Source organism: Bubalus bubalis, chromosome 16 (genome assembly GCF_019923935.1).
Source record: "Bubalus bubalis isolate 160015118507 breed Murrah chromosome 16, NDDB_SH_1, whole genome shotgun sequence".
Taxonomy (NCBI): domain Eukaryota; kingdom Metazoa; phylum Chordata; class Mammalia; order Artiodactyla; family Bovidae; genus Bubalus; species Bubalus bubalis.
Window position 1 is genome coordinate 28,788,578 of NC_059172.1, and position 13,592 is coordinate 28,802,169.

Here is a 13,592-nt window from a genome sequence, read left to right on the forward strand (position 1 = left end):
GGAGGCAAAGAAGGAAGAAGCGATGGCCCCCCCACTTGTGTGACAGTAGGGATCATTGTCCTCTCTCCAGAATCGGGCCTGGCATTTTGCCACCTTGCCAGCCCAGGCTGATGCTAGAGTTGCCCAAGTGGCCCTCCCCACCTTGCCCACCAGTCCCAAGAAGACTTTACACACCCAATCCTGATATGAGAGCTAGAGAGATTAAGATTCAGTGTTAAGATTCAGGCTCCTCTAACAATCAAAGTGAATGACACTGAAAATGGCTGCTGAAATAGGTAACAAGCAGCCCATGGTGGGGGTTATGTAAGAAGCAGACTAATCATTGATAGGGATCTACCATTTTTATTCAATATCTTGCCTGTCTAGCCCCTGTGTAAGGTGCCCAGGGGCCCCAAGTTGAATAAGAAACAGGCCCTACTGTCCAGCTGCTCTCAGTCTAGTGGGAAGAGCCCAGCATCCTGGCAGATGAGGGCCAGAGTGTAGGACAGTCATGGGGTCTGTGCAGGGTCTGTGGGGCCCCTGTGGCCAGGAGCCTGAAGTGAGAACCCTAAGAGCAGTGCTGGGAATCAAACGTGTGTGTGATGGCCAGGCCACAGGCCGGGGCCATTCTGTGCCTTCCCCGGGGGGCTGGCACTGGGCAGGGGTGTGTCCCCATGTGCCAGTAGGTGCAGGAGCTGAGTGAAGGGGATGAGCTCCTGTGTGGTTGTTAATTACTGTTGGGACTCATGCCGCCCCTGCTTCCCACACAGGTCAGCAGCCCCCTGGAGGCCTCCTCACGCTGGCCCTGGCCTGTGTCCTGGTGCTGGCCGGTGGGGCCCTCACTTGCCTCATCAGGTAAGATCCTGGTCTCCTGAGTCTTCATCTGCCCTGTGCCCCCGACCCCGCTGGGCCTCCTGGCTGTGTATACAGCCCTGGCATCTGCAGGGAGCTTCATCCCAACCTTCATCCCAACCTCAGGACCGCCCGCCCTCCTGTCCATCCTAGAGCCTCAGTCAGGGCCCTGTCAAGGTGGGCATGCCTCTTGGGAGGTCCTTAGAGACCTGAGGAAGAAGCCTGGGACCTCGGACAAGACTCCATCCTTCCTGAAGCTCAGGCTACACACCTGTGCATTGAGGGCTTGGTCGGGATGACCTCAGAGTTCTTCAGCTTTGAAAGCAATCGTCTGGGTCTGAAGTCCTCTGTGCTCCCTGAGCCTCAGTGACATCCAAGAGGGACAGCCCTCTGCCCCTAGGTGGGTTGGAAACACCGAAGCTGGGGACCAGAAGACACATCAGGCCTGGGGTGCATCCAGCCCTGAGCCGGACCTAGGGGCTCTGAGGGGACAGTGCTCAGTGGTGCCTTCTCAGCCCAGCAGGGACTGATGGGGGAGACAGGCAGGGAGACGGGGAGGACCAGGAGGGCTCTGGATCAGAGGCAGCTCTGAGGAGCCAGATGGGGGAGTGACGACAGCTCCATCTTCTCTGTCCTGCGCTTTGCTCACCTCCAGATGGAGAATCCGGTAGCTGCAGCTGATGCGGGGCCCCCACCGGATCCTGCTGACGGCCCAGGAGCTCACCTTCATCCAGCAGCCCCTGAGCAGATGGGTGGGTGGGCAGGCACCAGGCTGAGGGGTGCAGGCACCAGGCTGGGGGGAGGCGGGCACCAGGCTGGGGGGGTGGGCAGGGCATGGGCAGAGCTGCCTAGCTCTTGACCACACCTACTGCCTCCAGAGGCTGCACTGGACAGTGTGAGCAAATCAAGAAGTATGGCAGACGGCAGGAGCCTGAGGTCTATGGCCCAGTGGTCAGCAAGGAGCCTACAGGCCCCCAGGAGCCCGCCAACATGGCTCTGTAACCAGGTGAGGGCCCCTGCCACCCCCAGGCCCAGGTTTTGAGAGCTCTTGTCAGTTTGGGAGAAGCTGAGGGAACCCAGGGCATCTCTGTATGCCCCATTCCTGCTATGGCATAGGAAACCGAGGCTGAGGGACAGACAGTGACTTTTCTGGGTCTCACAGCAAGTCGGTGGCAGGGCTAGAAGTGGGAAGCAGGACTTCCAACTCCCAGTTACCCATGTTTTGTGACCTGACCTTGGGAAACAACCAGTCCCCGGCCACTTGGATCCAGGCATTGCTGGTATGAGTCCGGCCCAGGACCTCTCTCAGCACTGGGCCAACTGGGCTTTGGAAAGGGGTGGTGCGGTCCGGGGTCCCCCATGGCCCTGAGTGTGGGGCAGCACCCAGGCCCAGGACAGCCTCTGGGCAGAGCTTGGGTCACCAGCTGACAGGACAGAGGTGAGACCAGTCAGATACTAAAGTTGCTGAGGACACTATGATTTCTCTAGAGCTGGCTTCTCAAATCCAGCAATTAACTGATCTCTGACTCTCCTGTTCTGTGTCTCACGGTGGATGAACCAGGTTAATAGTTTCTACGGGAAGCTACATGAGGCTAGTGCTCCTTCTTTCCACCTTCTCCCTCAGAGAATCCCATCTTTTTTCTCTTCTGCTGAAAGGAGGCTTTAAGGATGTACAAAACATGTTTTGACTGCTCCACAGAAAGCACTTCAGGCCAGACTGAGGAGGCAGGAATCCACCAGTGATGAGAGGAGAGAGGGCAAAGGTTACAGAAAGTTCTGGGTGAGGACTGAGCCCCAGCTTGAGGGGCTCTGCCTCTCTCACCCTCCCCTCCTCCCCTAGGGTCTCTGGGTCTCAGAGCCCCCCTCACTTTGCTGGGTTTGGAATGTTGCAGGTGCCCAAGGCCAGGAGCTACCATGTTTTCTCTCCATGATCTTGTTAGCCTTCTTCATGTGGGTGAGGATATCATCCTGGCTTTACAGAGCTGGGACATGAGGCTCAGAGAACTGAAGTCCCTTGTCCAAGGTCACAGAGCTAGAAAGTGGTGGAGTAAGGACTGGATCTTGGGTCTGTCAGGTGAAGGAGACAAAGTCTAACTTTTTGTTTCCAATGGCCAGGCTCTTCCTGGCTTGGAGCACACAGAAAGAACACACGTACGGGGAAGAAGCCGAGGCTGAGAGCGGTGGAGGAGTTGACTCCAGTTGGGGACCAGCAGTGGATAAACTTTTGCTGTCTTTTCTTAAACAGGGAGAGTTGGTGTGGCTAAAGAGATTTGAAGGTGAAACAGCCCCTGAGCTGCGGCCAAGCTGCCTTAGAGTCCTCAGAAAGGTAGGGCAGAGGGCGTGGAGGGTGGGCTGTGGAGGGGTGCTGTCAGGAGACCCCTACTGGTCTGGATTGGTCCCTACTCAATGTAGAAGCTCCTAGCCTCCAAAAAGGGACTTGCTATTATCATGATCCCTGGCCCATTGTCATGACAGATACGCCCCATCGCCGCCACCATCCCACACAGCATCCCCCATGTCACACCCCCAGCCCATATGATCATCTCCGTGACAACCAGGGCACAGCCATCTCCACCACTATCATCACAGGGTACGATCAGCACCGCCAAAGGACCTCATCTTGCACCCTTCATCCCTCCACGTATCTGTTCATCTGTCCACTGTCTTCTGAGCACCTTCTATGCTCTGGGCTTTGGAGACACAGCAGTGGAGAAGAGAGACAGGATCCTTTCCCTCGGGGAACTTCCAGCCACTTGTCATCACTACTCACATAAGCCCCTTCACCTCTGAGATTATCACCATCCTGAGAAGCACTGTGGGATGGAGGGCAGAGCATAAGATTTGAGTCAGGAAGATCCCAGATGGAATTCTGCCTGGGACACTTAGTTTTCCTGTAAAATGGAGCTAATGAAATGGGAATTAGGAGGGCTTCCCTGGTGGTTCAGACAGTAAAAAATCTGCCTGGAACACAGGAGACCTGGGTTCAACCCCTGGGTCAAGAAGATCCCCTAGAGAAGGGAATGGCAACCCACTCCAATATTCTTGCCTGGAGAATCCATGGACAGTGGAGCCTGGCAAGCTACAGTCCTTGGGGTCACAAAGAGTCGGACACAACTGAAGCGACTTAGCACACACAGAGAGAGTATATAGAATAACCTAGAACTGTCTCTGGCAAGAAGAGTGCCTTTAGTAAATGGTGAATTTTATTACTATTTCCAACATCATGTCATCTGAAATCAAATTCAGAGAGATTAAGTGATTAGAGATTAGGTTAGACATTCCCCAGTGGGCATCTTACAACTGAGACGTGTAGATGTTTCTTAAAAGAAAAGGTCCTATATGTGGTCAAATGAGTTTAGGAATTGCTTGGCTTAGGCACAGGGCTTCTCAGAACATTTAATAAGTCTGTTTCAGTTATCTGTGACTGTGTAACAACTTATCCCAAAATTAGCGGCTTAAAACATCAACCATTTTACAATATCTTACAATTTTGTGGTAGGAAATTTGAGCAGGGCTCAGCCAAGCAGTTCTTCTGTTCCACTTGGCCTTGACTGGGGGTTTCTCAGTGGTTTCTTGATGCCTTGGCTGGGCGGTTGGAAAAGCGTACTCAACAGAACCTGCTTCTCCACTCAGTATAGTCTCAGGGCCTCTCCATATGATCTCACCCGTGGGGTGACTTGGGATGGAGGGACTTTTTATGAACATTCAGTCCTCCAACAAAGAGGGCTCCAAGAAACAGGAAATGGAAGCTGTCAGTCTCTTAAGACCTAGACCCAAAACACACAAGTTCACTTCCGCCTTGTTCTACTGGCCAACACGGATTCAAAGGGAGGGATCAGAGGCCCAACCTCTTGCTGGCAGCAGGGTTAAAGGATTTGAAGCCATTCTTACCTCACCACATATACTAATAAGCATGCAAATCCCTAAGGAGGTAGGGAGAGTATTCAGGTTTCCCTCACTTAGCTGACCCCTGAACTGTATTTGAGAGGAAAGCCATGCCAGACAGTGTTTCCCTCTTTCCTGCTCGGGCAAATGCTAGCCTAGCTGGTGGGGTTTGAGTTCTCTGACCTGCTGAGCTGCTTTCTGCTTGTTCCTGATCCCTTCGGTTCTTCTCCTCATCTGTCTCTGAGCCTTGGGGAGAGATTTTACAGTTTTACGGATCATGATGTCACTTAGGTGGAGAATAGGCCTAGATCCATATTCTGTGGTGTATTGAGTTATTCATCCATGATGCTTCCATGCCCTGATTTCACTGGCTCATCCATCTGTCCATCCCTCCATCCATCATCCATCCACACACTCATCATCCATCTACACATTTATCATTCATCCATCATCCATCCATCCATCCACTCATCCTTTATCTGCACCATCCATTTACTCATCCATCCACCCATCACTTCCATCCAACATTTCTGAGGCCTCTCTGTGTTCAGCCCTGTGCTGAACACAGAGGGTTCTAAGTACAGGGGGCCAGATGTCCACCCTTTAAGAGTCCCCAGGGGCTGCTAAGGTGCCCTTGTGCTGGCAGATGTGGGAGCTGCAGCATGAGAACATCACCACCTTCTGGGGCTTCTTCGTGGCCCCTGGGTTAGTGGTCTGGTGTTGGAGCACTGTGCTGGGGGCAACCTGAAGGACCTGCTGAGGAATGAGGCTCTGCGGCTGGACTGGACCTTCAAGGCCTCCCTGCTGCTGGATTTGATCCATGTGAGACCCCTTCCCAGGCCTGGAGCTGTGGGGGCAACAGGGAGGGAAGGGAGACAAGAGAGGCTCATTTCCCAGGCCTCATTTTCCACTTTGTCTTATTGAGAAAAATCTGAACAGTGTGGCAAAGGGTGAAGGGACGCAGGGAGATTTCCTGGGAGTTCTGAGAGAAGCAGGAGTCCTTCTCATTCACTACAGTCCTAAGGGACCCTGATGATTCCACTCTACTAGGGGGTGCAGTATCTACACCATCGGCATTTCCCTCATGGCCGCCTCAAGTCCCGAAACTGCGTGGTAGATGGGCGCTTTGTGCTGAAGGTCACTGACCACAGTTATGCAGAGCTCCTGGATGCTCAGAGGACTCCCTGTCCCCAGCCAGCCCCAGAAGGTCAGCTCAGGGTGGGCAGGGAGCTGCCAGTAGGTGCTGCCTCTGTTTAAGCCAGGCGCTTGGAGGGAAGGGGAGAGGGGGAGATGCCTGGTCCTCCAGCACTTCCTGTGGTGTGACCTGGAGTGGATGGCTTTTTCTCTCTGAGCCTCAGGACCCTTATCTGTGAATGGGGGAGGGCAGTCCCTCCTCTGGGACTGTAGGGACAGGGCGATGGCACAACATGTATGAAGCACGCACCCAGCTTGGCCAGCTTGGGTGGTCCACCAGTGACGGCCGTGTGGCCCTGCCTTGTGACTGCAGAGCTGCTGTGGACGGCTCCAGAGCTGCTGCGGGGGCCCGGAGCACCCAGGCGGGGCACCCTCAGAGGAGACACCTTCAGCATCGGCATTATCCTGCAGGAGGTGCTGACTCGAGGCCCGCCCTATGGTTCCTCGGGGCTCCCAGCGGAAGGTACATCATCCTCCTCCTCTTTCCTCGGCCTGTCTCTGGCAGAGTCCCCACATAGTTGAGTAGCTCTGTAAGCATTAGGAAACCAGGGCCTGAAAATAACCATAGAGATACACATGCCTGATTTGATGACAAGAAATGGGTTTCTTTGGCTTAAGCCAAGCAGCCTTTAGCAGCTACCAAAATGGCAGCTCACCATCTCTGGAACTAAAAACATTGGTTTCTGGGTAAAAGCCCAACCCCTTTCTTCCTCCCCCAGTGTTATTGCCATGTCCAGAGGTGGTTATGCCCTAACCATCCAGCTGCCCAGCACAGATTTCGCGTCTATGGAGACCTCAGTTCTTCCCCTGGATCACTTACTGCCTGACTGTACACTAATTAGTTTACCCTCTCTCGGCCTCAGTTTCCCCATCTTTAGAGTGAGGATTAAATTTTAAAATGTCAGGCATCCAATCCCCGTCAGATGTCACCAGTCTGCTGGGTGTTTGGGGACTTGGTCTTCTGCTTGAGTGGGGCTCCTTGAAGCACATCTTTGTGCTTCTGGGGTAATCACTCACACCTACCCCATCAGCACCTGGTCTTACACATTTTTTTCTCCTCAGACCCCAGTGCCGGGGCCCACCTTCAGAAACACCGCCTCTGCGTCTGTGTTCTCTCTCAGGGCTCCCTGGGCTCTGTGCTGCTCTTTCAGTAGCCTGTGCCCCCTGCCCCCCGGCTGCCTCTGTCCAATCCCGGGGACCTGTCCCACAGATACCCTGCATTTCAGCCCGCAGCACAGGCAGTAATGGAGTGATGGAGCCCCCTTTCCTCCCACCCCAGATGGAGAATCTGTACCTCACAGGGAGGCCTGGCCTTACTTCTTTTCTCCACCAAAGTATTGCTCCATGAATCATGAGCATTCCAGGTCCCAAATTTATGGGGTGGAGGAGTGGGACGGGGAAGGGCTTGGTCACACCATTTGTTCAACTCTCCTTGGCTGCTCTCCCCCCACCTCCAACTTGCTGACATCTGCCTGCTGAGGGGGTGGGAAGGTGAACAGCCAGATGGGGTCTGTGAGTCTCGCTGCCGTGCAGGGCCCTTCAGGCCAGTGCTCCTGAGACTTCAGGGACCCCAGGGTTGCCCTGCATTGGGCTGTCAGTCCGGACCTGCTACTTCCTGGCTGCACTTTTCCTGATCTCAGGGAGTGAAATGTCCAGAGCACAGCCTTTGGGGGACATGGGCTTGAGCCCAGCTCTACACCAGTTCACTTCATGACTCTGAGTAAATCTCTTTCAGACTCTGAGCTTGTCTGTTCATTTGTAAAATAGGGACCATGATGCCTAGCTCCAAGAGTATTTGTGAGGATTCAGTGAAATGATTTAGGCAAGAACCTGGCACACGCTAGACCCTGGGTGGTTTTAGGGGTACGCGAGTGGGGAAGAGCCCAGGTTCTTTCCACTCTCCTCCTGAGAAGTGGACTTCCTTGCTCTAAGAGAGAGCATCTTTGAAAAAACAATTAATTAATTTTTATTTATTTATTTTTGGCTGTGCTGGGTCTTCGTTGCTGTGAGTGGGCTTGCCTCTAGCTGTGGTGAGTGGGGGACTACTCTTTGTTGGGGTGCTCAGTAATTGTGACTCACGGGCTCTAGAGCTTGGGCTCAGCAGTCATGGTGCTTGGGCTTAACTGCTCTGCAGCATGTGGAATCTTCCCTGACTAGGGATGGAACCTGTGTCCCCTGCAATGGCTGGCAGATCCTTAACCACTGGACCACCAAGAAAGTCCCAGAAGTAGCATCTTTTTAAGGTTCTGTGGCGGGGTGGACACTTGTGGTTTCCTAAGCACTGTCATCTGTGTTATGCCAATGGACAGTGCTGTGAGGTGGTAAGTGCACTCTTCAGAGATGAAGCAGTGAGGCTCAGAGAGGGGCAGGACTCCCCAGCGGGAAGCTGTGAGTCTGGGATCCCAGTGGGCTCAGTGGTGTTGGCCTAAAATCTCCTGGAGTCATCCAGAAAGCATCTCTCCCATGGAGCTGGATGTACAGCCTCTTGGTCAGCGGCCAGCAGGACTGATCCATCCCAGTGATGGGCTGGATGTGGACAGTGGGCTCAGCATGGGGAGGGAAAAGGAGATCTGGCCTGGCCTGGGCTATGGGCTCCCAACATGACCACCTGTGAGAACTCTACTTTAATGACAAAAAAGTTTGGAGCCTCACATGCTACTATCTGACTTTTAGTATCTGGTGACTGAGAAAATACCCAGAGACAAAAATCTGCTCTGAAATAAGCAACACTTTGAAATGGATCTGTATTTTATTCATCACACCATTAGAATGCTTTTGAAAAACAGCTGGACGTGTGTGTGTGTGTGTGTGTGTGTGTGTGTGTGTGTGTGTGTGAGATATATTACGAGCTCCATCTGTGCACACTCCTTTATAAGCATATACAGCTTCCTAGACCCTCTACTCAGAGGCCCTCAGGGCCTGACGCCTACAGACTGGGAGCCTCTGGGCAGAGAAAAAAGTGCTGGCCGGGAGGCTATCAGGCCCAATTCTAGCATCTACTTTTTACTGGCCCTGTGGCTCAGTTGACCGATGTTACCACCTCCTCAGAACCTCAGTTTCCCTGTCTGTAAAATGGGACAGTGAATCATGGGCTTCCCCCAACAAGGAGGTCGGCAAAGGGAAATCCAGAGAGAAGCTTCTCTTCACTCTCCAGGGAACTTTCTCTCCAAGGAACCCACCTCTTTGCCTCCTCTGAGGAGGGTCCCAGCCCTCCTGTTTCACCCCTAATGGCCCTGTGAGGTCTGTCCTATTATCATTAGGTGAGGAGACTGAGGTTCAGAACATAGCATAGCTTGCACAGGTTTAGAAGGATAATCTTGACATCTCCTCCTGTGCCGCTGAAGGCCTGAGCTTTGTACCCAGCCTCTCCTCCTCCCGGTGTGCCCATGAATCTCTCAGCTCCCTGAGGCACCCCTAGGGCTGCCCGAGGTGGGAAAACCGAGGCACAGAGTGATGACAAGTGACAGAGACGGAGCTGGATCGCTGATTCATCAGATCTCGACTCAGTCTGTGGTCTTAATCATGTGGAACGGGCACAGGAAGATCCACAGCAGGGATTGTCCTGGGAAAAGAGTCATGATGATGGCGAACATGCAAAGCAGAGAGTCTTGCCTCACAGTTGTGCACAGTCAACCCCAGATGGCCTCCGGGTGGTGGGGCTGCCAGGCAGATCTGCAGTGCCCAGGTCGTGAGCACATTCTTGGACATTGCTGGCAACAGAGGAGCAGCAAGTTGTGCAGGGTTCACGGGCTGGGGTGAACCTAGCACCCCAAAATCTAGCATCTGTCATTTCCTTCCTCAGCACTCATCTCACGAAGGCAGTTTGTTAAGCTCACTTCATAGATGGGGAAACCAAGGCTCAGAGAGATGGCTGTGTTGTTCACCATCTCACAGACAGGTGGTGGAGGATCCAGAATTCAAGCCCCATTCTCCAAGCTCCGAGCTGAGACCCTTTTCCCCGCCACACTATGGAATGGGACCAGGAAAACAGCAATCCTGGACTGCTGGCCAGCATGCCCTGGAGCAGAGAACAAGAGGCTGAGGAACACTCTCACAGCCTGGTATCCACACCCCACAGGCCCACCCTGCCCTCCATCTCAGGATCCCAGGCCCATGCCTCACCACCAGCTGTCCTGGGGACCTCAGCCCCACTGGCTGGTCTGTGTTTGTTGCAGAAATCATCAGGAAGGTGGTATGTCTCCCTCCCCTGTGCCAGCCCCTGGTGTCCCCTGACCACGGGCCACCTGAGTGCATCCAGCTAATGGAGCAGTGCTGGAAGGAGGCTCCAGAGGACAGACCCAATCTGGACCAGATCTATAGCCAGGCCAGTGCCACCAGAGGAGCTGGCTACTCACAAGAAACAGTGAATCAGTTCACCTCACTTTGCCCATTGGGGGCCCCCGTATCCCAGGGGCCTGGAAACCCTGTGCATAGAGGGGACAATGGGCCAGCATCATCACCCCTGAGGGTGGAACCTGAGGTCTACCATCTGGGGGAATCTTTCTCAGAACTCTGGGTTCATAGACACTTCCTTCCTGAGTGCCAAGCTCCATGCTAAGTCCTGTGCTTATATTTAACCCTCCTGATAGCCCTCCAAGGAAGCATTGCTATTATCTGGGCTTTACAAGAGAGAAACTGAGGCATGGTGAGGTGATGGGACTTGCCAAAGGTAACCAAGGAAGTGAAAGGTGGGGCTGGAACACAGACCCAGGTTTGTCTCTGCAGCATTGATGCTAGGAACCCCGACCCCACGCCAGGCCTCCTGGCACCAGAGCAGAGGGGCCATTTGCAGCCATGGAGACAGCCCTGGTTCCTGCATCAGGGAGTGGAAGGTGTGATGGGACTGCCGCTCCCACCCCCGGCCTGCCTTGGGGACTGCACTGGGAGGGGTGAGGCAAGCCTGGACGGGTTTGCTGGGCGGACGTGGTGTGTGTGCCTGACTGAGCTGGCTAACGGCTCTCACGGGGCCGACTCATCGAGCCTGCAGTGACAGCTTTTGTGCTTCCCGTTTCCTGCCCTCCACTCCCCAGCCACAGTGGAATTTTGCCAAGGGGAGGTTCAGTGAACCAGAGGGGCATCCAGACAGGTGATGAGGGAGCGGGAGATAGGAAGACAGGAGAAACACACAGGCATCCTATGGGAAACGTGGACCTCAGAGTGAATGAGCTCTCAGAGGCCCCTGTGAGGGTGGGTGGCAGAGCTAGGCCAAAAAATCAGTGCTTAAAACACCAGCCTAGAATCTTTCCAGGGCTTAGAGATTGCCGTGGCTAGTGAGGTGGGGAAGAAGGATCTTAGCCTGAGTGAGGGGTGACTGTGCGGAAAGCCTGCTTCAGGTTCAGTGGCACAGAAGGCAGAGACTGGCACACGATGGACTCCACATGCAGAAGATGAGAGCCATATCACACTGTGGGGAGGCTAAGGGTCAGAGAGCCTGCATTCAGATCTATGCTTCCACTTCAGATCAGATCAGATCAGATCAGTCACTCAGTCGTGTCCGACTCTTTGCGACCCCGTGAATCGCAGCACACCAGGCCTCCCTGTCCATCACCAACTCCCGGAGTTCACTCAGACTCACATCCATCGAGTCAGTGGTGCCATCCAGCCATCTCAACCTCTGGCGTCCCCTTCTCCTCTTGCCCCCAGTCCCTCCCAGCATCAGAGTCTTTTCCAATGAGTCAACTCTTCGCATGAGGTGGCCAAAGTACTGGAGTTTCAGCTTTAGCATCATTCCTTCCAAAGAAATCCCAGGGCTGATCTCCTTCAGAATGGACTGGTTGGATCTCCTTGTAGTCCAAGGGACTCTCAAGAGTCTTCTCCAACACCACAGTTCAAAAGCATCAATTCTTCGGCGCTCAGCCTTCTTTACAGTCCAACTCTCACATCCATACATGACCACAGGAAAAACCATAGCCACTTACCTACTACTTGACCTTGGCCAAATTAATTCCACCGTTGAGCCTCAGATCTCCTTAGGTGATGTCTAAAAGGACTAACTCTGATCCAACTGGACACACTGGTGTGACCATCAAGTGAAATAACTAAGCCAAAAAAAAAAAATATTTTTTCTGAGGAGAGAATGAGGAGAAAGAGCACTGACCCTGAAGTTGAAAGACTTAAACTGTGTTCATATAAGATTGTTCTGGGAGTATCAGCCAATGTAATTAAGCAAGAAAATGAAAGTTGTAAAGGAAGAAGAAAATGGGCTTCCCTCATGGTTTAGTGGTAAAGAATCTGCCTGCCAATGTAGGAGACTCGGGTTTGATCCCTGGGTCAGGAAGATCCCTTGGAGAAGGAAATGGCAACCCACTCCAGTATTCTTGCCTGGGAAGTCCCATGGACGGAGGAGCCTTGCGGGTTACAGTCCATGGGGTTGCAAGAAACTGACATGACTGAGAAGCTAAACAGCAACAACAAAGAAAAAAATAATTGTGTTTGCATATTCTATGATTTTGTTCCTGGGCAATGCAAGGGAAGCAATGGAAAACACACTCCAAATGATAAAATAATTCAGTGGGGTGGCTGGTGATAGAATTAATATATAACAGACCCCTGTTTGAAATGCAGTTCCACCATTATGTCGTTCTCAGCAAGTTGCACTTCTCAGATCCCTTGTTTCTTCATTATAAATGGGAGCCCTCCTTGCAGAGTCGATCTTACAGTCAGCTTCTTGTCCATGTTGCTGTCTCAGGGTCAGCAGCTCTCACACCCATGGCAGCTGCCCTAAAGCTTGTGCCTCTGCTTCTAATGGGCAATACAAAATATGTGCTTTTCAGGGGCTGCTGACACTCCCCACCTTACAGACATTCGCCTGAGAAAAGCAGTATTAATGAAGGTTGGATATAAACACCTACACACACACACACACAGGTCAAGATGCTGGATTTAGACAGGAATAAACTCCTCCACTTTGATCATCATTAATTTGATTTTCCTGCTGATTGCACTTTGGTAAGGTACAAACCACACTGGGAAAAGTTCTAGTAAGTCTCTTTAGAAAACAAGGCTAAGGTTGTTGTTGAAGGTACAGTTTATAACATCATCTTACAAAGACCTAGGAGAGGTACTTATTTCTGCTCAGCACCAGCAGTTTGTATTCCTTCCGGGAAACTAGTTTAATGCTCCATTGTCTCATGGACTCCATATATTATGTAATCGCTGTTTCCCTCTTTTCCTTGTTGCTAGGGAGCTCATATCCAAAATTGTGGCCAAATTGTAGCCTGCATTTTACATATAGACCTCACTCCTGGATTGACTTCTTTAGCTTTTGCTTTCCTTTGGTCTCAGTGCCCTTACATATTTATAATTTTGTTTTGTAAAAAAAATTTTTTGAACAAAGAGAGAAATAAAGAGGCAGAAATAGATTATATACATGAGCAATCTACATATAATGCTTCTGTGTATCTACCCATCTATCCATTCACCCAACCAACTTATCTTTGAGAACAAAGAATGTCTATTCCACAGTGTTTTTGTAAGAACCAAAGTGTTTGTTAATGGTGATACAATGCTGGGCATGGGTTCCTTTGCAAAGTCCTCTCCATGCCTGTCTGCCTCACAGAGAACTAGCCCATTTTTCCTCCCTGCTGTCTCTGCTTTCCCTTGTCAGATCTGCCACCCCTTGCCTATTACCTACCTACTCCCCACCATCCAACTCTTCCGGGCAGGGACTATATCTGGTTCAT

At 52.3% G+C, this 13,592-nt stretch overlaps 1 protein-coding gene across 1 annotated transcript in view; it reads left to right on the forward strand.

The window, feature by feature from the left end:
- LOC112579622 (guanylate cyclase 2D-like) overlaps positions 1-13,592 on the forward strand; it is a 31,910-nt gene that overhangs the window by 14,460 nt on the left and 3,858 nt on the right. The window contains 13 exon segments of the mRNA XM_045162859.1: positions 750-834; positions 1,432-1,587; positions 1,710-1,829; positions 1,994-2,111; positions 3,077-3,157; positions 3,339-3,421; positions 5,427-5,538; positions 5,767-5,923; positions 6,224-6,373; positions 6,973-7,060; positions 7,444-7,553; positions 10,086-10,312; positions 10,941-10,996. Of these exon segments, the coding sequence (XP_045018794.1) occupies positions 750-834; positions 1,432-1,587; positions 1,710-1,829; positions 1,994-2,111; positions 3,077-3,157; positions 3,339-3,421; positions 5,427-5,538; positions 5,767-5,923; positions 6,224-6,373; positions 6,973-7,060; positions 7,444-7,553; positions 10,086-10,312; positions 10,941-10,996 (1,543 nt within the window).